The sequence below is a fragment of the Nyctibius grandis genome, chromosome Z (assembly GCF_013368605.1).
Source record: "Nyctibius grandis isolate bNycGra1 chromosome Z, bNycGra1.pri, whole genome shotgun sequence".
Classification (NCBI taxonomy): domain Eukaryota; kingdom Metazoa; phylum Chordata; class Aves; order Nyctibiiformes; family Nyctibiidae; genus Nyctibius; species Nyctibius grandis.
In genome coordinates this window covers 39794088-39818572 of record NC_090695.1, presented here as the reverse complement: position 1 = coordinate 39818572, position 24485 = coordinate 39794088, and the positions used below count along the sequence as shown (strand labels likewise).

Below are 24485 nucleotides of genomic sequence, written 5' to 3'. Positions count from 1 at the left end.
CAACACTTCGATAAGTGTGTTAAAAATATTTCGTAAGCCCCAGCATTAATCTGTTTATTAGTTCAGTCTCAATCTTATGAGTAAAGATGAGAAAACAATTGAGAGGTCAGTGAAAAAAGAAGACCTTGGTTAAGGATATTCTTATTTAAAGAGGAATTCTGATAGCTTTGTGAGATTTCATAAGTTGTGATGCACAATGATGCATATTGGTTATCCTTCATATTTAATGTACTGTTGTTTCCCAAGTTCCCTTTTGTCTACAAAGGGAACCAAAGCATGCTTTCAGAATGGTGGCAGAGGGAAATTTTTATCTACATTGGGAAATTACTGTGCAGGAAGCTAAAAGGTGGGAATTGCAACACCCTCTCGACTTCACTTTATTCATTAATTCTTAGAGAGTTGACATAAAAAGTGAATGTGAAAAAAACACTGTATTGCAAATTCATTCCCTAGCTTTGCTTCCTGAGCATGCACTTCCCCAGTTATCCAAGGCATAGCTTTTGAATGGTTTCAGTTCTGGCAGACCTCTGTAGCCGGTATTATGCAGTTATCGGCTATCAGTACAGAGCTGCACCACTAGCCTGCACAGTCTGGCCATAAATCCAGCTTTCACTGGGGCTGTATCGACAGCCTGCAGAGCATAGGGCTTAGGTGGCTTCATGTCAAATTTTGAAAAAGAAAAACATCTTCAAAACCTTTTCTGCACAACAAAGATAATCTAGCAGTGCGACAGAGTCCTGGAGAGACTGTGCTGTCTGCATCCTTGGAGCTTTTAAAATCCTGACTGGATAAGCCAAGAGCAGCCTGATATGACCCCATGGCTGAGCCTGCTCTGGGCAGGGGCTGGGACTAGCTAAATCCCTTCCAATTGGAATTCTCCTGTCATCCTAAGAAATATTTTCCAAGCAAATAAGATGGTTCAAGTTGACTCCATAATCCTCTTTTTCATCTACTAGCATTTAAGTGTATTTGGTGGGGAAGAAATATTTATCTTTGTTAGAAAAATGATGGGTTCGTCCACTAAAGATTCTTCAGTCTGATGACGGAGTACTGTTATAATCTGCTTCATGGGAAGTTACTAATACAAGGAAAAAACTGTGAAAAGAGACATAACTGAGCTGGAAATTTAGAGTGTCCTGTTCTAAGTAAATGAAAAAATAACAGTATATTCTTGTGCATTTTAAACTAATGATGGACTTTTTATTTGCTCCTGAGTGTATTTTTCAGACAAGAGAAAGCATTCATTGACCTTTGCCTCACAACTCACGTGAAGAGTATAATTTAAATACTGTAGTCCCTGACTTCTCATAGCATAGTGTTTAATTAGTTATATTATAAAAGTTAGATTGATGTAGAATCGGTGTTGCCTTGTTTCCTGGGGGACTGTTCTTACAGATTGTTTCCCTTGGTTTGGAGTGTGTGCAGGCTGTTGATACCGCCCCAGTGAAAGCTGGATATGTGGCTGGAGTGTGCGGGCTAGGACAGTGGTGCAGTTCTGTGCTGATAGCTGTTAACTGCATAATACTGGCAACAGAGGTCTGCCAGAATTCAATGGAAGAGCCGAGTTACTTACCAGTTGTCTGTTAGCCAGTCTGCACTAGCAAATGGTCTGTGCTGTTATAAAACAACTAATGCAGTTTAATTTTAATGCCTTTAGTCCCTTAACATTCTGCAATTCATTAGTTCATATGATTTTGTCAGTAGAAATACGTGCACAATATTGAATGGATAACTTGCAGAGAATCAGTGCTTCTCTGCATTACAAATAAACTGTCATCCCATCTTAAATGTCTGTACTGCTTTACAGCTCTGTAATGTAAAATACTTCCAGTGAGCACAGAAATAAAAAGAGTACAGGGCTGAGAAAGTTTCTAGGAATGGATGTGAAACTTCTAGACCAATAAATACAAATATATAGAGACTATAGGCAGTCAAAGGTCAGGGGAGCAAGGGATAAAACTGCAGAAAGTGATGGTAGTTAGTACATGAGAAGAAGGATTGAGTGCAAAAATATGCAGCAGAAAACTCCAAATAGCTGCAAGAGTTTTAAAGGCAATGGTGGTGTTGAAGTGGAATGGTGGTGGAGTTCTATGTTCCTGAGTGGTAATTGTCATCTCTTTAGTTTATGTCAGAGCAGGTAATAATCTCTTGCACATGTCAAAGTCTGCTGCCCGCAGACTTTTAGGGAATTTTTAGAGAAGAGACTTGCAAAAGAAGAGTGAGGGTATTGATTATTCAACAGTGCTACCTTTTGAAACTTATGCTGAGCGAGGTGAAAAGGAGAGGACATTTTTTTGCAATCTCAGTTGTTACCAAGTCCATAGGCATGGCAGCAAACAGGAATGCAGCTGAGTTGGGAATGAGAAAAACGTATTTGTTTGAGAATGTAGCTCTTTCCCAAGAAAGGCATTTCTCTTGAGACACTTTGTAAAGGAAGCTGAAATAAATCCACAAAAAAAAAGAGGGAGGAGGCAGGAGAGGTGTAATACTGAACTGCAAGTGCCTGTATATGTAGCTAAGTAATCCTGATGTAAAACAATAGTCACAGATATGTAAGAATTGCCCAAGAGGGAGAAGGCAGGTGAAAAAGAATATTTGACCAAGAAATTAGTCCTGTGAGAATCACCTGAGCAATTTTTATGTGAATATTGGACCATGGCTAGACAGAAATTGATCTGAAATTGCATTTTAAAAAGAAATATCTCTCCCACCTCTTCCACTGTAGAGAAAGGGTTTGGGATTTACAGTGATGAGGCTTTTTTTTTTTTTTTTTTAAACTCTGTGCTTTCCAGAGAAATAGTAGGGATAACTAAGTATGCAATCAAATGTTGATGCTTCATGTCCCATATATTTAAATTTGTCTGGCTAAAGCTGGGTTCCTAACTCCGCATTTTCAGCGCAGATGATGTTAGCATGACACCATGAAAGGCAACAAGATTTCTGGTAAGACTTTGCCTCTTACTTTGGGGCATTAAAAGTCATATCTTCAGCGGGTGAAAAATCTCCTTAAAGACAGCGCACTAGACAGCACACGCATAAGGAAGAAATTGAGAGTATGCAGCACTGCTGAAAATTACATTGCTCATGTCCACAAGGTGCTTAACTTCAGGTGGTGACTCTTTTCTGAGAATTTTCTGCAAGGGGCAGCTTGCAGGTCTGGAAACTATCAAATGGCCTAAAACCCTCCGTAAATTGAAAAATGACTATGTCATTAGTTGCACTTTGGCTTCCTTAAAACACACACTCATTTGCTTGTTTAAAGGCAGATAAATAGTTGTACTGCGATGGATAATGATGAAGCTGAACTGGAGAGACATTATGTAAACAGCGATGTACATACAGAAGAAAAGCAAAGCTTACTGTAGCAGGAACAAATGGGGTATTTTTGTTCTTTGCAGCCTGAGCTCTCGGAATAAAATGTTTTAATGCTGTGTTTTTATTATTGTAACTGTCAGACTTCCTGGCAACTAATCTCAACATTTTATTCTTTTTCAAGTATTTTTGAATAGCCTGAGATTAGATTCCTAACTTTACAAAAGGGAGCCGGATTGACTCTTTAGCTTCTCTCTTAGATGAGGCTCAAGGGAGTGACAAAAATGAGAATGGCACATAACACATATCAAAGCTTTCTTACAGTAACAGTCAGTTTTATCCCATTTGATTTTTTTCCTGTCATGTTAATTGCAGAACAGTAGGAGATGGAAAAGTGTTACAAGAATCTGTGAATCAGCAAGTGGACAAATGAAGTTGACAATTTTAGGTTAAAAATTCCCGTATGGAAAAAAAATTAAAGCCAAGAGGCAGAGATTTAAATGAAGTGTTAATACGAGCAGGATTGTTCCTAAGTACTTTCAGCCCCCCCCCCCCCCCCCCGCTCCCCCCGGAAAATGGGAGATGATTGGAAAGGGAGATTTTTACTGTAACAGGCATTTCCCTCTTATTATTTTATTTTGTTTCCATTCTGTTTAATCCACCCTGGGCTGTGTCATTCCATGACTGACAGTACACATGAAGTTATTTCATTTATCATCAACATAGTCTTTTCTTCTGTGGTCTGAGGAGGAAAAACACCTGTTTATATAATGAAATGGGGAGTGGAAAATTGCAGAAGATTTAGTTTAAATTCACTGTTGTTTTTCAAGTTGGTATATTCCTACCAGATGTGTCATTTTAAGGTATGCTCTGTAAGCCATGTGTGCATACATCTGTATCTCCTGCAGCTGTGGAAAAGGAATTACAGTCAGACTAATAAAGCTCAAACAAGCAAGGAGTATCTAGCAGCAGTTTCAGTGGAGGTGTATGTGGAAGCCCTAGAACTAAACGGGTTTCAAATTGAAGGGTGCAAACAGGACATTGAGCCTAGCCTGAGTGCCACAGAAGGGATGGTTGGAAAGATGTGAGTAGAAGAGCAATGTTCTGTCAGTCCATGACCCTACCCAGAGGCCTGCTTCACAATAGGGTGCCTTTCTGTGTGCTCACATGGGATGTCTGTCTCTTGGAATGAAAACGCCCATAAGAGATTCATAACCATAGTGTGATGCAGTGTGTTAGCCCTGTCTGACAAATAATACTTTGGCTTTCAGAGATGCTGAATGGATTTTTTAGGTGGGTACACATCTTAGAACTTAAAATATCTGGAGTTACTTGTTACAGCAATTCAGTGTTGAGTGTGACCACTCTTTAACAATGTAGAGTACAATTCAGAGACTAAAAATGTCAAAACTGCAGAAAGACACAAGTTGGATATGCACTTTTGATGTCACGAAGTCATGGAATGGTTGAGGTTGGAAGGGACCTCTGGAAGTCACCTAGTCCGACGCTCCCCTGATCAAGCAAGGACACATAGAGCCAGTTGCCCGGGACCGTGTCAAATGGCTTTTGAATACCTCCAAGAATGGAGACCCCACAGTCTCCCTGGGCAACCTACGCCAGTACTTCGTCACCCTCACAGGAAAAAAGTGTTTCCTGATGTTCAGAGAGAACCTCCTGTGTTTCAGTTTGTGCCCATTGCCTCTGGTCCTGTCACAGGTAACCACTGAAAAGAGCCTGGCTCCGTCTTCTTAACACCCTCCCTTCGGGTATTTGTACACATTGATAAGATCTGCCCTGAGCCTTCTCTTCTTCAGGCTGAAGAGTCCCAGCTCTTTCAGCATTTCCTCATAGGTTGGTCCCTATTCTTCTCAAGAACTCCTAACAGATCTTCTATTTCCTGTTTGAATGAAAGCTGTGATTATAGATGAAGTAGCCATCAGAATAAGTGATCTTATGCCGTTGGTAGGAGTCTTTCATGGTTGATTTGGTTTAAAAAAAATGATTTAAATCGTTATTCAAGAAACGACTGCTAGTATGTGAACTAACAGTCGATGTGGGAGCTCTTGAATACATTTTTTGTTTGATATGGACTAGATCCTATAAGGATTTATTTCTTTCCCTTGCTTGCAGAAAGGCTTATGCCAATTATTTTCTTCAGTAACCTGCTTAGCAGCTATGCATACAGTAAATATTCCAGACAGAAATGTACCTGTTAGGCTTTTTTTTATATTTGTTTGGGCTTGGGGGGGAGGGGAGGTGGTGCTTTTTCTTTTTTTTTTTTTTTAAAAGGCTGACTTAGTAAATATGCAGATTTTTTTTTAACATTTGAAAAATATAATCTCAATGGTAATGTTTGCTGGAACAGCAGATGGGTAGGCTGGCATTATGGTTGATGATGATTTAAAGTCAACCCCGAGGTGCTGTAGTCTGGACCATAGTTTGTGTCAGAGCAGAAGTGAGTGATAAGGATAATGGTTTAACCTGCAAGTATTGGGGCAGTTGGGCTTGTTTTATGCCTTTCATATGATATAGTGGCGTGTTAATACATTCAGTGGGCATGTAAAACTGCTGAAATTTTCAACTGCATCTTTTGTTTCATTTCAGATAGTAAATCTTATAGAAGAAACTGGACACTTTCATATCACAAATACAACCTTTGACTTTGATCTTTGCTCACTGGACAAAACCACAGTCCGTAAACTACAGAGTTATCTCGAAACATCTGGAACCTCCTGAGGATTCAGTATCTGGCTGCATCAAAAACTGTTCTTTAAATGAAACATTCAGAATGATGCAACCAAAGTGGGGGAAAAAAAACAAAACAACACTCTTCAGCTTTATTTTTCCTTAAAGCCAGTCATCATCTCTTGATAAGGGAGAGGAAAAGTGACAAGACTCAGAGGACCACTCTTAAGAAGAAAATGCTCTGGAAGAGTTCGCCTGGATAGCCTTGAAAAACAAACACACAAAACCAAACAAAAATACTTGGTCTTAATGAATGTGTATGTTATCATGTATCTCTCTCTGTGGTATTCCAGTCCACAAGATGAATGCATGTTCCACACACTGCCTTATTAAGTAACTGATCTATTTATTATTGCATACATGTATTCTAAAGTCAATGAGTCATTGAATGACACTACCAGATGGTGCAAGTAGTAGGGTTCCATGTGTGCTCTTTCAATGCAGTGCTATCACAAGCCTAGTAACATTACTCATGTTAAAATGCCACTTCTTGCTATCTTTCTCTAGTCACTTAAAACACTGCAGTCTTGTTTCCACTTTTGCAGTTCCAGGAAACAAGATACAAAATTGGGGACCAAACAGTGGTCCTATATTTTGTTTCCTGTTTGCCACAGTGGGTTGGACCACAGCAGGTTGGACCACAGGTCCTTGGTTCTATCAATTTATTGATCTTGACCATGGTAGAAAATGCACCAAATAGGATCATATGACTTGCTGTCTAGCCTTAGTGAATAAACCAGTAGGACTTTTAACAAAAAATGTTATGTATATTGTCCTGAATCCAGCATCTTTTGCAGCCTACATTCTTGTGTCTGTTTCAATGTTATAAAATTAAATATATATAAGAGTGAAGGTGTTCTGCAGGATCATCATAAAAGAAGAAACACTGGTCCTGTCTTCTGAGGAAATGATGTAGAAAATTCTTAATTTGGAGCTATTTATTACTTTGAGTTTCAACACTCCTCTGCTGCCAGTGTGTGACTCACTTTTACTATAAAACAATTTGCATAACATTTTTGTTTGTTCATATAGTGTATGGTCTGCTTAGCTTGTTTGGGGGTTTTGTTTCTGGTTTTGTTGTTTTTTTTACAACGATTAAATTAAAACCCTTTATTTGAAAAGAAAAAAATACATTGTTATACAGTTACATGTTGGAATAAATACATATATGATATGTAGTGTATATATATGTGTGTGTGTGTATATACACATATACATGCACCCATATATATATATATACACACACACACATGCATATATGCTTTTTACACTTTTCAGATTTTGGTATCTGTTCAGTAACCTGCTTGTGTTTCCAGAAGGATTTCTTGTCTATAAAAATGAGTATTCTTTCATACCATCACTTATTCCTTAAAATCAAGATCCTTGTTTATGCATTATCAAATGAGAGGATGTGTACTTTGTTTCACATCAAAGCTCCATGCTTTCATATTGCTGATGGTTTCTTGATGAAATTGTCACCTTTCTATTAGAAGTGCAAATCCCACAGTGAAAATATAAAAGCTTTTTAAAAATACTTCTGGATGCAAAGGTTTATTCAGGTTTACCAGCCTTAAAAAATGTATCTTGTTTCTGGACAGGCCAGTATGTCATGTATATGCTTATATGCCACTTGTAGTCTGTATGTGTAGAGCTGAACAGTAGTATCTGTATGACTTACTGTTTCATGCGCACAGTTTATGCAGCACTGTAAAACTAAATTCCTATTGGGGTTATTTCTTATTCAGATGGTAAATCTTAATACTGTTTCCTTAAGTCCAAAGAACATTTTACACCTTACTGTTTTTGAGAGGGCGGGATACAGATTGGGTTGGGGGGCTTTTTTCTTATTTAAAATGTTGTTTACCACACTCTGCAGGAAGTCCTTCTCAGGCTTCCCAAGAATAAGTGTACTTTTTCAGTAATGTTATGACTCTTACTGACGATTGGCATGAAGCATACTTGAAGCATTGTGTTGTTCTTTTAAGTCCATGTCTTAATGTGCAATTGTGGGAAGGAGTGGTAGTGTGGGATTTTAAAGTTACTTTTGACATAAGGCAGGTGATGGTGGAGAGGGGGAAGGGGTGCATGTGAAGGGGATAAACTTCAATTTTTATTGATTATTTTATATGAAAATGTTTGAAAATCTAAAAGCAGCCTTAAAAATGTTTGGTCTGCTAGTGTGTGTTCAACGTGTCCTGCCTTTCGGTTATCCCAGAGACATATGGAATTTTGTCCATTTTGACTTTTCTAACTAAGTTTTGGGGTAAAAACTCATTGAGTTGCAGGAGGGGAAGAATCCCATGATAATTCTAGTATAACTATTGCACTGTTCTGTTAGAAATGGTGAAGTGAATCATTTTACTCTTAAAATACCAGATAAGCTTTATTATACATTGAGAACAGGGGTGGAAGAAAACAGGAAATAGGAGAATAGGCATAAAAGGGAGATGACGGCAATTACAGTATCTGTACTGTAGTTAGTGCTGAATTTCATGCAAATTGTGGATCATCCTTGAACTCTTAAATTTTCTAATTCAATGGGAGAAGGAAGAAAACAGACTGCAGTTGTGTGTGTGTGTATTGACTTTTTTCACAAAATTCTTAAGTGTTGATCTAAATGAAGAGAAAAATAGCTATTTTCATCTGATTTTGTATGCAAAAACAAAATAAATCCTTGTTCACTCAGTTTCAGACATTCATATTTCTCTTAAAGAAAAAATAATAAGATACCCTTCCAAGTCTTTAATGTATATGAGCATTGATCTTTGGGTTGGGTTAAAGTGTTCTGGCAATAAATGTTTTGGAGTCTTACTTAACATCAAGCTGTTTAAAACAAAGTTATATGAGAATTTGGATTAATTCTTTGAGGTGACCAGACAGAGTTTAGCAGTAAGTTGCAGTATCTAAAAAATCATTTTCAGCATAAGTGAGTCACTGTTACTGGAACAGTAGTTGTATCCAATAGTAAGGATGGTTTTCATCTTGCCACTAACTTTTCACCTCAGAAAGTGGATGTCCAGTTGGGTAGACAAGTTTTAATATCTTTTTAGAAGTTTGAATCCACTGAGAGGCTTTACAAAAATTTCAATATCATCTAGATTTAAGTCTATGCTTTCAATTTCAGAAACAGAGTACACACAGTACAGCGCATTTGGAGAGCCCGTTGTATTTCTGTTAAAGTTTCTTTTAGTATGGGGGAAGGATATTACAAGTTCTTGGGTTTTGCCTGACCCATTGTCCTTCTTTCCCATTCTCACGGTGAAATAAAGTATGTTCACAATCTGGTTTGGGTCCTTGGTCCTTACTTGGTAAGTATCATCTTGGATTTTTAGAAGCTGTACTAGTGTTTTGGGGTCTCTTGAAAAACCCATTGATTTCAAGCCCCGTCACTTAGTTTGCAAAATTAATGGGAAAGCTGTAGAACGGTCTGAAGAGAAAACTGCCCTTTTCAGTTGTATGCATTATCTTACTCCAGACACTGCTTTGATGGTGGGATGTTTGATTTGCTTCATACCATTGTCGTTCATATGCATCATATTCCATCTTTTACCACTTGCAGTTTAGCAGCAAACTGTATCTTTTAGCAAGCTCTTGTTTCAGACTGTAGAGGGACTTGTTATTTTTGTATTTGCTGATTGGTCCATGGATTTGGACAGTTTGCTATAGTGCAATGCACTGCAATTGAGACTTATGGTGAAAATTTTGTCAGACTTCCAGCCGTAGCAGGAGCTAGCAGGAACTGCAAAAATAACCAGTGCAAAACATGTTCCAAACTTTGACAAGTGTAAGGCATGTGTTTTTATGTGCCTCAATAGTTTTCCTAATTGTTAAGCAGTATACAGTAGAATGTAGTATACACCAGGAAGCTATTCTAATACTGTACCAAGAAGCTTTACTGTTGGGCATAAAAGGCTTGGGAACTGGTGACAGGGAATAAAACTCATCTGCAGTGTTTTTGTGTGTGCTTGGGAGGTCATAAGTGCATTAACACAGCTAAACCAGTGACTTTTATAAGGCTGGCTCTGTGTCTGAGTGAGCAGATAAATTAACATCAAAGCACAATCACGTAAGGGCCTTGCATTTACTTGAGCAGCAACAAATGCCACTGTGACTAGACAGGAAAGAGAAGTATTTACTACAGTGAGAACAATACACTTTGTGGGAGGGGACTAAAAAAAAAAAAAAAAGAGTAAAGAAGAGATCTCTTAGTAGCTGGATGTGGTTCCTTATGTTAACAGAGAATACAGTTTGCTGGTCAGCAGTCCTGTCTGCTGTAAGATAGGGTGACAGCTTGCAGAGTGGCAGCTTCTTTGGTTCACTGCTGTAGTAATTGTGTTGTTGCTGACTTGATGAGAGAGAGGTGTGTTGCAGCATCATCCAAAAATCTAAGATGTCTTATGGTTTGAGATACTAATGTCTGTTTAACATTTGTTTAAATATTGCATCTTATTTATATTCTATGTTTTACCTCAGCCAGATTGATGCTACTGCAAAATGATAATCTTTCATTTTTCATTCTTTATTTGCTTTTAATTTTTCCAGTCTGGAAATTTGAGCAAAGTTAAATGTAGGTCTGTGAATACAGCAGAAGATGTATTTTCATCATCACTCAGTATAATTCTGACTGGAAGTAACCCTTTCCTGAATGTTAGATCAAATGGGTCATGCATTTTCCTATGTTCCTTCAGAGAACTCATGCTATAAAGCTGGAATTTCCATCAGTAAACTTTACCCTTCTAATCACAGTGAGGAATAAATGATTACCTTTTGTCATTGTAAAGAATTCAAGGTCTGGGTCCTGTTTAGGAAATAATAGGTTTGTGAAGCTGTCATTTACATCTTTTTAGTAAGACCTAGAAATAAAGCCTATCTCTTTAGCAGAGGAAAAGAAGGGGAGGGAAAGTCCGCTAAAAATATTTTCACTCTGATAATGGTGGTTTTTTCGAACAGTTATATTCCTCTTTCAAGTCTCTAAGCATCTAATGGCCAGTAGAGAGACTACATACAAACCATTAGGGAATCAAAGTATTGAAAAGATAAATAAGTCGCATTAAAAGCTTGTCTGCGCAAGTAATAAGGTCATAATGCTGATATTACTTTCAGTGCAGGGCAGACATTCCTAACACATGTGGTTTGTGTATCCACATCTGAGTGGGTGGTCTAGAAGACAGTGCAGAATGCTGCAGGAGGGCTTAGTTTTTGAGCAATGCAGAGGAGACATTCAGGAGAGGCTCAGCCAGCACCACCCAGGCTATCCAAGTTAGAGCAGTTTTCTTTCAGCTTTCATGAGCAGCTAAGTTTTCACTTTCCCTATTCATCTAAATATTTGAATTCTTTTTTGCAACTATATTAGTCCCCACTCAGATGTTTCATGCTTGCTAGGGACCTAGTTAGGTTTGGAGTGGGTTTATTTTGATGTGGTTGTTAGTTTCTTTGGACAGGGCATGAGAAGATAGAAGTGCAACGTGGTAGTGACTTCTTTATTATTGTTTTTATTTTCTACTTCTGTCCAACAAATATAAGCCTCTGAAATGTTTTCCCTGAAAAATTCTCTTATGTGTGGGAAGAAGTTAATACTGTTTTCATTAGTGTCACTTGTTGTTAGCACAGTGTATAATAAGAGGATGAATTAAGGTGAAGATTCTGTGAAAGTGTACACATCTAAGATTATGATGTAACTTGATGGAGCACTTGATGGTCTGTTGGACCACTGCAAGCAGGGCGGCCTAGCAATGTTATTTTTAATGTGTGACTAAGACTATCTCAGCCTGTGTAGCAAGTGAAGTGAGTGATTAAGGTACTCAGTTTTTGACTGTCTCTTGCCTAAGCTCCCTTGGACATCTGCACACCACCTATGTAAGAAATGAATTATTATGAGTGTCTGTTGGGATTTTTCTGTGCTGAACAGCCCTTTTTCTTTGCATTATCACAGGTATCAGGAGGGGGTGGCTAGAATGGGCAGTTGCTACTGTCTTGCAACTATGGAACAGAATTCTGCGGTGCCTTGCTTTAAGTTGAATTATGTTTAGGATTAGCCATGATATTGGTTGCTCAGATAAATTTTATTTATCCTTTACTCTTTTGCAGTTAAGGATTTTTTTTTTTTTAATTGGAGAGAGAATTGTTCTCTCTCCATCTGTGCAATGTCTTCCTTCCTTCCTTGTTCACTTTCTTAAAATAGTTAATCAATGAACCATCAGGACTCAATCTCTTCCCTTGACAATGTGATGCATCAGACATCTGCTGAACTATTGATGGACTAAATCAGCACTGGATCTACAGTTTCTTCATCAAAAAGAGTTGAAGCAAGGAAAGCAAGATTGATTCTGTTTCACAAAATTGTTGAAGTTGGAAGTGACCTCGAGAGGTCATCTGGTCCGACCCTATAGTTTCTCCATGCAAGTCCCATTTGGGTGCCTCCAAAGCTGTCCCTCCTCCAGCTGAACCAGCCCAAGTCCCACAGGCTCTCCTTGCAGGGCAAGAGCTCTAGCCCCACCTCCTTGTTGGCCTCCCCTCAAGTCCCACCAGTCTGTCAACGTTTTTCCTGCATTCGAGGCAGTATTCCTTCTGTAGTCTGAGCGCAGAGAAGAGGATCCCTCTCCTGGCTCCCAGGGCCACATACTGCTCATGCCACCCAGGGTGCTGCTGGCCTTTGTTGCTGCCTGGGAACATGGCTGGCACCTGCTCCGCTTGCTGCCCGGCTGTTCCCCCAGAGCTGCTCCCTGGACCCAACCTGCATCACTGCAGGGCTCTGCCTTCCCAGGGCAGAGCTTAACGTTCGTTCTTGTTAAATTTCAGAATCACTCTCATCCCCTTCCTCCCACCTGTCTAGGTCATGCAGCCCTGCCCTCAAGTATTTGACTACAGCCCCCCCAACTCGGTGTCGTATGCAAAGCTGAGGCAGGTGCACTCTATCTCCTTCAGGTCACTAATAAAGGTGTAAAACAGGACAGATCCCAACAGAAACTCTTGAGGAATGCCACCCGCAACTGGCTTCCAGGTAAAGCACAAACCATTAGTCACCAGCCTTTACACCTGACCACCCAACCAGTTTTTTACTCACGTAGCTGACTCCCCACCCAGACCATGATGTCTGAACCTGAATATGAAAATACCATGGGAGGATAAGTTGAAACCTTTGCTAAAATTGAGGTAAATTACATCCAGTGCTTTCCCTTTTACTCTTGGCATATACACGTTGTCCGTTACCTGCTACTGCCACAACCTTCATGTTCTGGGAGAGATTTCCAAGAGGACTCACTACATGAATTTCCCAAGGGCTGAAAAAATGCTAACTGGCCTGTAGTTCAGCAGATCACCCTTCTTGCTGTTTCTACGGATGGGTACCACATTTGCCTTTCTCTACTCATTAGAAGATACTCCCTCAAGCTGCAGGACTTGTCCAAGATGTTAGGGAGCAGCTGTGCTAAGGTGTCAGCTAGCTTGCTCAGCACCTTTAGATGCATCCTTTCAGGTCCCGTGGACACAGGGCGGTCAGAATTTCTCAACAGATGTTAGATTCTATCTACTCCCAGTACCTCCTTTTTTCATTGAACCCTGTCCTTAGGCACAGAGGCCTGGGAGACTCTTTCAGCAAAGGCCAAGGTGAGAAAGGCACTCAGCATCCCACAGCCTTATCTGTCTGGATAATTAGGAGTGGGACAGTTATCAGACCATAAAACGTGATCATACGTAGTCTGAGCTGGGGCTGCTGTGCAGTGTAGAGTAGAAAAAGCATCCATCATCCAGTCTGGGGGAGTTCTTCTCTTGAATGGGGGTGACGGGTAACCAGTTACAAGGATTTTCTGACTCTTCTGATTGTCAGAGAAGCACAAAGGCTCTGGAAGAGAGCTGAGGATGCATCCTTTATCTGAAGATAAACAGAAATTTTTATAGAGTTTTTGTGTTGTTTTTTTTTCTCACTCTCTCTCAAGGCAGATGCCAGAAAACTGGACCACATATATCCTTTTTTTTTTCTGAAAAAACAGCAAGGAAGACAGTGATATGTAAACTCAAACTAATGAATCAAACTTTAAGTTTGCTTAGCAATGAATGCTGTGTAACATAAAGGGTCAGAGAGACTGTGGTTCTTTGAACTTTCACAGAAAGATCAAGGAGGTATGAGAGATGGTACAGAAAAACTCCTGGGCAATATTTTTCTTATGCTAGGAAGTTCTCTCAACAGAGAGAATCTTTGCTTTAGTGACTGCTTTTACCATGAAAGGTGAAATGTAAAACAGGAGTCAAGCTACAGAAAGACTTGAAGAAATCTAGGATGATGATAAGATAAGTAGAAAACTTAAAAACCAAGGGAAGTACCTGTTTGGCTTCAGGAGATCTGGTGAATGAGTTTTCATGTCCAACGTGTCATTAGTGACCATTTACTTTGACCATCTCCATAACTAATGCTGAATTTCTTCTTTCGATTGTTCCCAACTGTGTGTGGCTGAACTACAGCCTCATGTCTGAATGACGTTTGGTTTGAATATAAGAACGCTACCTGACAGAAACTTTTCCCTGGTGCCCTGTCCATAAAATCGCTAACCTTCCCTTCATTTTAAGTGTCTAGTTTGGGCTATTTAAACTACATACTTTTAGTTACTTTAGTACCTAACTTTTATCCCCTGAATTGGATCCCACTTTTCCTTCACTACCTGCAGGGCATGGTTTTCTTTTTCCATTAACTGCAACTTAAGTTTCTAATTTAACTGTCTGTTCTGTGCTTAATCTAGATGCATAAAGTACAGAGTATGGGTATGCTCTCTTTTTTTTTTTCTAGTGTGACATTTGTTCATCTTAACTGAAGTAGTTTGTCAGGAATCACAGAATATCTTGAGCTGGAAGGGATCCATAAGGATCATCAAGTCCAACTCCCTCGCAAGACCACTGAACACTAAACCATAAGAGCATTGTCCAGGCACTCCTTGAACTCTGACAGGCTTCGTGTCATGACCGCTTCCCTGGGGACCCTGTTCCAGTGACTGATCACCCTCTCGGTGAAGAACTGTTTCCTAATGTCCAATCTGAACTTCCCCTGACACAGCTTCATTCCATTTCCTCGTGTCCTATCACTGGTCACAAGAGAGAGGAGATCAGCATGGTCCAGAAGGTCTGAAAAGATATGTCCAAATATGCCCTCTAAACTTCAATGGAAGCCAAACAAATATAAATATATGAGCGAGCACTCAGTAGTCACTATTTCAAAGCTGACGAGTATAAAATACCTTGGCCTCAAGCACTGAGAACTCAACTGAATTGTGTTCTAAATTAAGGAGTTATAAATGTCTAATTTCCTCTAAATTGGGACAAGAAGACAATAGAAATGAGACCATTAGAAAGCTGGTGAAACATTTAAACATGCTGTTCAGAAATGAGGTTGATTGGAGAGAGTGGAATAAATGGGTCAGATACCCATTTGCAGTGTTGGTGCAGTGTGAAGGGTACAGGTACATATAGGAAGAAGAAAGGGAAGATGCTTTAGTTGAAGGCATGAACAGTTGTAACACCAAAGTTGAAAACTGATTAATAATGCCTTCTTGAAGTTGCTGGCTTTGTCTCCTGGAGGGAAGGGGGCACATGGAGTGCTCTCACCAAGGAGCTGTGACAAGAACAGGGAACACTGTCTTCCCAACTGTCCTGCCTGCAGGCAAACAGGCTGAGAAGAAAGGTACTCTGTGTCTGCTAATGGGAAGGAGAGAATGAGCTTTGGTGCTGCTGATTGTTTTCAAGGGGAATATTAGAAGAAATCATTAGGGGTGGAGACTGGTCTGTAGAGAGAGGCAGGAATGTGGGGTGTTGACAAATGTGCAACTGAGATGAGGGAGGATGAGGCATTAACATTAATGTTAGAATTTACTTTCATTAGAAGAAAAAAATCAAAGGTCTGGGGTGGATGAAGGCATGTTAATTTACTAGCGGGAAGGAGAAAGAGGAAGAAAATGGGGGCTAATTTTAAGAGATTATTTTTGAGTTGAAGAATATCAGGGCATAGTTTTGTGGATGCTTTCAAAATCCCAGTACAGGGGCTTTAAATGTGAAATTACCACAACTTTTTCTGGTGTTCAAAAACTGAAACACAGCTTTTGAACACAGATGTGGCCTGTACCCTAGGAAATTGAGTCGATACAGAAAACTGACAGTATTTCTTCACTTGGTGAATGACGGCTGTACGGGATACATTTCTGAGGAAAGCAAGTTAAGCAGTCGTTTAATGAGATTAGGATATCTTGATTTGTTCCAGGAGAGGTGAAGATGCCAAAGAAGCAGGGTGAAAAAGTTCAAAAGTGAGTTTTTGATATATTTCAGAAGGTTTGATATCTTTTCCTGTCCCTAAATTTTAGTATGCTCTTACCTCTGATTAACCTTTCACCCCTGTTGTGTGGCAGAACAATGGTGTCTTTGTTAAACTCAGCAGAACTACTGATTCATTGTGTCCTACTTAATGTCTATTGCTAATCCTCCAGTTTATCTGTGGTGGGTTTTTTTCTTTCCTTCTTTTCCTTATCAAAAAAACAGGAAGTAAAAATAGCACTCAGACCATTCTGCCTTGTATTTCAACCCCAAATGTTGAAAAGTGAGAGAGAAATATTTTTTTTAACCAGTCTAACATATTCTGTATTGAATATTTGCTTTAAAATCAGCAGTCAGGGCTTGCACTCTGTTTTCTGAGATGAAAGAAAAGCATGCATATACCTCACTGTTCTGCCATCTCTGGAAGCGCACAGGAATAACAACCATTTGAAGATTTTTGCCAAAACAACAAGCTAAAATTTTCCACAGTATATGAGCGATGTTAACATCACATTTCAAAACGGTCCCACAGTCACTGAGGCTTTTACTTGGTTTTGTTCTTCACGTACGTATTTTATGTATTTGTCATTGTAGTGGGTATCCTCCTGTATTGCCCAAATCGTGTGCCATAGTATGAGGCCTACAGAATAACACCTGCATGTCTCCTATTGAGCGTAGGTTGCCTGAGTATATAACAATATTGGACCATGAACTCTGACCTCAAGCAACAAAGATACAGCAGTAGGTCTCTATGCATTTGATACATAACCTTCACAACAGTCCCCAGAGAGGTTTGATAAACTGTGAAACTGAGGAGTAAAGAAGTCAACTAGAGTATGTCAATGTTTATTTTTCATGTACCACAGTGAGAGTACGCAGAGAACTCATTCAATTTGCTACACTTTCTGTACAGCCTGCATACTGCATTTGCAGCACTAGTCCGAAACTAGTGCGCCTGAAAATCTTTAAGTGTTTTGTCTGCTGCTTTTGCCTAAGGCTTGGGGTGTTTGGCTTTTTTATTACCTTTTCTTATCACACAAAGCCCAAACACTGTCCTTTGTTAGTGAACACTTGAGGTTTTGGCGTTGTATTTTCTTACTGTTGCTGAAAGCATTAGCTGCAGATTGCATAGAAAGAAATCTTTCAATGCAAATTTAATGGTTATTAATAGTTAAAGTAATGGTTAATAGTGTGGTCTCTTTACAGCATCTGAAACTTTCAGGAGAATTTGTTTTGTCTCTAAATTTAAGTAACTAAACACATGAATTTTTATGGTTCTGCAGAGAGCCACAGTAGCTGAAATAGGTTTTGCAGGCAAGATGTTTACTATATACCCTACAGTCTTAACTGAAACAGTTATTAGATCACTTATTGTCACTCACTGTAAATCACTTTTATAACACTTTAGAGATCAAAGTATTGCTTACACAGCACTGTGAGTAGGCACAGCACTCCACAGGTGTCTGAACATCATGGAGAAGTTTAGTATCTAAATAAGATACAATTCAGCTAGTAAAAACAACAAAAATTGAGAAGCCCGGGAGCAATTGCATTGAATTTGTTGTAGGCAATGCGCCAGTTTCAAAAGCACTATTGTACCAGGGAAAGTTAGCAACACCAGCCTATTCAATCCCTGCGCTGTGCTTTCGGAAACAAATAGATCAAATGATTGAAACAGCATCAAATACTATTCTCTTTCAATGAGTCTCCATTAGCTCATTTTTTGTTGGCTAGACAGCCCAGGTCTGATTCCAGACAGTGCCATACCATCACAGACCTTGGCCTGGAAGCGTGAATGCAAAAGTGCATTCATTGAAAATGTTTGCAAGGTCAATGTTTTCACATCTGACATTGAAAGCTGAGGATAGTTAGTGATCTTATCATGAAGAAATTCAGTTCTTTCCTGAAACTGAAATTCAGTGTCTTTCCTGACATATTCTCTTGTCACCCATCTGGGAAGGATTATCTCACATGTGATCAAAATAATCCTCTTTCTTTTGTACATGGGCCGTAGCCTGTTCTAATGTCTCGTAGCAAGTTTTCCTCAAAGTAGGAGATCTGCCTGGGTTTTGAAGTGTGCTGAGTCCATGATTAGTTATGTCATCATCCAGTTACTACAAACTGGATGCTACAAACCTGTGCTATAGCAAAAATAGCTACATGGGAAGGTTTTGGGATTTTTTTTTTCCCCTTTCCCTTGTGGTGCCGTATGGGACCAAAGTCATGGGTCATTTATGTAGTCAGGTTAAATTTTTTTAAGGATTTTTAAACCTTAGGACTGCAAGTACTCTATCCTTGCTAACTGCTTGCCAACAAGTTACCAATCCTGCTGAGCTGACAGAATGTTCCCAGCTCACTGCAAGTTTGGTGAAGAGACACAAATTCATGTACAACAGCAATGGGTGGGAAGGATTGTTGGAATATAATGCTGCTTCCACAAAGTGCTTCTGTCTGGCTGTCATGAGACTCTTGTTTTTTTAATACTAGTTTTATTATGGTAAAGTGGTAATATTGCTTTACCTAACAGGGGACTTCTGAAGCTGGTTTTATTGTTAATTTACAGTCAGTCAGTTCTTTCTTTCATTGCTGCTCAGTTAAATAGCATGAGTTCAGAGGTATTAGGTGTGTCAAAAGAGCTACATAACTTCTCAGATATGCCACTGATCTGGCATATTAGCTGTTGGGCTAGCTGTTTCATCCCATGTTGCCCAGCCACTTGTTGCAACTGCGGAAGTCTCTTGAGCACTTGCAGCTGCCTAGTGCAACTGTGGCACAAGACACAGATATTCTGAACTCCTAGTTAGCAACATAGCAATGTAGAAGGCATGTGGTGCTGTAAAATGCTGAGTACCTTTAAATATTATATGTTGCCAACCCCAAAAGAAAATTCTTGCTGAAATTCCCTGGGGTATTGCAAGGTGAGGACTAAAGAAAAAAAGATTGAAAAAGTAGAGAACTTTCGGAAGTTTGAACCTGGAACCTATGTGTACGCCTAAGCATTTGTTTGTTTATGGCAGGGCTGAAATATGAATATAAATCATCTACTAATTATTTGAGGGATGGTTTTGTGTGACTCTCCTCTATGCTCTCTTTTCCAGAAGCACGCTCAGTATGTTTTCTGAGTTGTTTTGTGACTGAAAATGGGAAGTGATAAATATTTTTCAGACTCTCTGTTTCTGGGTCTGGCAGATATTTTGTGGATGCACATTGTGACAGGATGTGTACATCCCATTCCTCTTCTGTGAAAATCAATAGCAGCATGATACATAGACACAATCCTTAAAGAAGAAAACCTTTACAAACACAGCTTTAAAACTACTAAACGTTGAGGGCTTTTTCCCATCTGTGTACTATTCAAAAGCACACAGTACCTCTGGTGCCAATTAATTGAATTGATTTGCTTATTTGGGCAATGTTTTCAAGTGCCACTAAACTCTCTCAGGCCTTGGCACACAATTAAAGGAGATGGTTTCAGTAGTTAAAAATAAAAAAGAAGAAAAAAGGAACAATTAAATCATATTTAAATATCTTTGTGAGAGCTCCTGAGTAAATGTGTATACAGTTTGTACAGACGCATGTGCAAACACGAGTCTGTTACTGATTTGGAATATTAAGTAGTTTCAAGGCTTTTGTCTTTCATTAAAATTTCTTTGAAACATTGATCATGTACTGGATTTTTAAAAAGCTAAGCAAGTTCTTTCTTCTAGCATGCTTTATTTTTTCAGTTTTGATTTCTGTCTCTTCTCTTTTCCTTTGATTCTTGTCTTTACTGTTACGTCTCATTCCTGGTTCAAAGACCAGGATGGAGGCTGTCAAGGAGCAGAGTAATAGCGAGGTGGAACAGGATGTGTGGCTTGCTTGAACAGGATGTGTGGTCAGCTTGGCATTTGCAATGCTCCTTCAGCAGCAATGGGCTGTGGATGTAAAAGGAACAGTAAGACTTTTATTTTCAGCTTACTGCTTTTTAAAATCGGTGTCTAAGGAAAGTATTTGCATATAGGAGACTGAAAATACTGTGTTGCAGCATCCCAGCTAGGAATTTATGCAAAACAAATGCCACCACCCTCTCTTGACACTGCTAATGGTACTTGAGCGCAGACCTGAAGGTTGTTCAGCCTTTGAAGAGACTTTGTCCTTGGATAGCTGTGGCCTCCAGCCTGCTCTCTCCTCTGTGTAGAGGCGCTTCACCTGTGCCAGAGAACCCCCTGCCATGCATGACCAACCCCTGGCAGCAGGTGTCCAAAGAACTCTTCAGAGAACTAGTGTCATCTTCCAGTCCCGTGCCCTGGTGTCCTCAGGTCTGCAGCTCCAAACAGCAATCAGGTTGCTTTGCTGTGTCTGACGTTGTAACCCCATCCGTAATTTGAGGAGTGCTCTCATGCTTCTCTCATTCTCTTTCCCTGCTCTCCACACACCCCTGCAGGCTCTATGTTTCCTCCATGCCACCACATACATTTAACACTGGGCCAAAGTTAAAGCCTGGGTAAAAAAATGGAAGAAGATATAGACACCAGGTTTTAAATTAGATTAGATGCAATGGTTTGGTAGGGGAAGAAGAGTCTCTCCTAGGCTGCCACTGACTTTGGCGAGGATGTAGAAATTTACTAGTGGCTAATAATTATGACCCTGCTCTTTCAAAGAGCAGTAAAATATAATTGCAGCAGGAAACTAGGCGGGTGGTGGTTGAGTGAAATTTGACTTAAAAAACAAATGGTGCATAAATATGCAGGGCATAAAAGAAAGTTACCTTAGCTGATTACATTTTTTTACTATCCTCTGGCTTTGTTTTACTGGGTAATCTTGCTATAGATATTGTGTCAACACTGTGAGATATGGAAAATCAGGATGCTTGAAGTTAATGGCACAAAACACATTAATCTACTTAAAGGCAGTTTGAATAGTGTGAGTAATTCTATGCCAACAAGTGTCTTATGTTTCTGTGTTATTCCCTTTAGAGCAAGTGAGAGTTCATGGTCTTAGGTTCCTAAAATGGAATTAGATACCTAGAAGCCTGTAGTTTGTCTGTTTTTCCCTTCAAACCAATGGAACAATGTGGTTGCATTCAATTAAACCTTTTCTTCCAGCCTTTGCAATCTTCGAATCATCTTTGTGTTTTTTGATCTCCATGTAGCTGCATTTATGCTAATTAGATTCAGCCCTGCACTGAGGCTCTGGCGTATAAATGCTAAAATAAGCAAAACAACCACTTGAATCTTTCCAGTTCCTACTGCCCCCACAGCAATCTTGAAAGCAAGATGGTGCTACAAGTTTTTTGTGTATATATATGTGTAAACATCCATTATATTTTGCTTGGTTACATGCTAATTTTCACCACAACCTCTTAAAAATAATGTGAGGTGAAAGAGTGGCCCATTTCTTGCTTAGAGGGAGCTAGGTTTAATATGCGAGACCACGGGGAGTATATAGTTATTATAGTACTGCTCATTTTAACGGCTTATGATACTGTCTGGCTGAGGTGTTTATAGTCCTATTCCTTGTTTCTCACAGAAACCATTGAAAATCCTTGAGAAGGAAGGTAAAGGAAACTGCACAGCTGACAAATAAGGATTAACTAGTTTTTACGGGAAGTCTGTTGCCTTATGAAGGCCAGTCTCAGGACATAGTCTTTCTTTTTACTCTCTAGCCAAGGTGGTTGTTCTCCTAAACCACTAACAATGCACAGGAATGGCTTGTTGACTGATTTGGGAGTGGGGAATAAGACTAAAAGGAGGAAACAAAGAGAAAGCGATATGTCTTTATTTTCCTGTTGTAGTTAGTGAACAAGATGGAGTGAGTAAAATGAATAGGGAAAACTTCCCACCTAGTTGGTTTCTGCTTTCCTTTGTTGAAAGAGCTCTGTGAAGAGCAAAGAAACACACAAAGCACACTAATGAAAAGTGGCTGTCACGGACCACTCTCGTGTCCAGGAGCCAGTGGGCCCCCATCTCTGCCAAAGGACTGGCCGATCAGTTTGCATGGGTCAGGCCCTCACTCCTGTAAAACCAAATGTCAAAGTTCTCAAGTTCTTGGTAGCGTTCCCCATTAGATGCACCTGCACTGGGTTGTTAGTTGTGTTCAGCACCTAACTTCACATGTATTATTTTCTTCTGTTTTTAAAGGCAAAGGAATTTCTTTTGCTATGGATCATAATGCAAATAATTGGATAAAATAGACATCTGCACAGTGAATAACATCGCTCAGATTTTAAATCCCCCTTGACTTATTCTCAGCTACCTCATATTTAATGGAAATGGAGGAGAAGATCGCAGACATCTGGACAGTTTTCTTTCCCAAAGAAATGTAGAGTTGATTTGCCTTTTCAAAACTTCACTTTTTTTTTTTTTAGTAAAACTGCTTGAGGGGTGTGTTCACTTTCCTTGATTTATGAGTATTTTACGTGTCTACTTCAGGAGGATGGGAGGAGATGGGGATCCTGAAGATAAAATGTTAACCGAAGTCAAAGATTTAGTTTCTTTTTTTAAAAAACAGTCAAGGAGCTTTTGACACAAAGATATGGGAATTGTGTGCCTTGAATTTTAAAACCCATGTATTCAGAGGCAGTTCTTGTTTCAGAGTTAAAAGCAAATATTTCTAGTGTTAGCGGCTAAAATCTAACGAGGTGCTTCATGGGTAGCTTAGGAGTCATGGAAGTTAGCTATGGATACGGAGGTTGCAAGGCATGAGGGGAGAAGATGTTTCAAGGGGAATTCAACTTTCTTTTGTCAGTGGGAGTTTACACTACTAAATGAATATAGGAGCATTTATGGATCTGGCCACCTGTAACTGGCAATGCAGAAGAGCACTGGTCAATCATCCAAACAAAAGCTTAGCTGGAGGCTGCAGCAGCTGATGCAATAGTGGGTTTGTCCTACAGAAAGCCTCTCTCATATCTGATGCGAGCTATGAGGTCCAGTTGAAGTCTTTCCTGGGGCATTTCCCTCGTTCCTCTGGGAGTTCCCCACACTCAACCAGCCCTCACAACCTCCCCACAGCAACAGGCAGACATGTCATTCTTTGGTAGCAGCTCTCTGCTTTCCTGAGCAGGGTCCCAGAAACACTGTCCTTTCACAGATTATTCCTCTTCCCTCAGCAAGGTCTCAAATGTTACTTGTTCAGGAAGTGAGGCAGAGTATTTACACAGATGGCATGATCGTCTGAGCCCTTTTTCCTTAGGACTGGTAAAAAGGCACAATGTAGGCTTGCATCAGACCCTGATAACGCAAGTTTTCTTAGCTAGTCTCTGATTTACTCTGCTGTTCCATCGAATAACACATTTAATGTGAACTGACTTGTATGCTGCAGACTTGCTGGTGAAACTTGCTCAAGTTCTACCTAATACTTTTAAAAAATTTATTATTTATGTAGTTCCTTTTACTAGCACTTTTACAGGTTTAATAGTGTCACCAAGAATTCTGGAAGGAAGATAAAAAAAGAAAGAAATGTTTCTTCATGACATTTTTGCTATAAGCAGAAGGCTACAGTAATCTGATGTGGCATGTTTTATGTTCCTTCACTGCCACAAAGGCTGTGATACTTAATTAAGGACAAAGGGAAGTGATGCATCTTTCGGACACCAAGAATGGAAAGGCCCAGAAGGAAAATGGTTAAATGGTACATCGCTTCTGTGGTTTGTCGTATTATGTCATGACAGCATTGTGTGTAGAAACAAGAGCTAACCACATTAGGTGGGTGGTTTTGCATTGATACATATATTACACAAGACTAACGTATTAATCCATGGAACTGTTTTATAGCCATGTAATGAAATTTAGCTGAGACCATCATGGAGTCTATTACACCTTGTGAAATTGTTGCACACTGAGGAGCATGCGGTACAGTTAGACAATTGCTTGGCAATTGTCACCCCCAGGCCACAACAAAAATTCAAAAGCCTGTGAAAAACCCACCTAGAAACACCACAGAAAATGATCACCAAAGCAGCATGGAATTGTATGATTAATAAAACCCCTGTGAATAGTTTTGGTGGTTGTACTATAACTGTTGGCCTCAAAGCATTTGATCATAAACTCAGTGAAACTAATTACAGCATTTTCATGGCTTTCCATCACTTTTGGATAGAGTACAAAGTACTGTTCGGCTCAAGGGGTAGGTTTCATTACCTCAGTCTTAAGCAGGTG

At 39.6% G+C, this 24485-nt stretch overlaps 1 protein-coding gene across 1 annotated transcript in view; it reads left to right on the top strand.

Annotated features, from left to right (window-relative positions):
• MLLT3 (MLLT3 super elongation complex subunit) overlaps nucleotides 1-6283 on the top strand; it is a 131981-nt gene extending 125698 nt beyond the window's left edge. Inside the window, exon 12 of the mRNA XM_068423136.1 lies at nucleotides 5917-6283. Within this exon, the coding sequence (XP_068279237.1) occupies nucleotides 5917-6048 (132 nt within the window). The 3' untranslated portion in view covers nucleotides 6049-6283. The remainder of the gene's footprint in view (nucleotides 1-5916) is intronic.
• Nucleotides 6284-24485: the final 18202 nt, after the last annotated feature.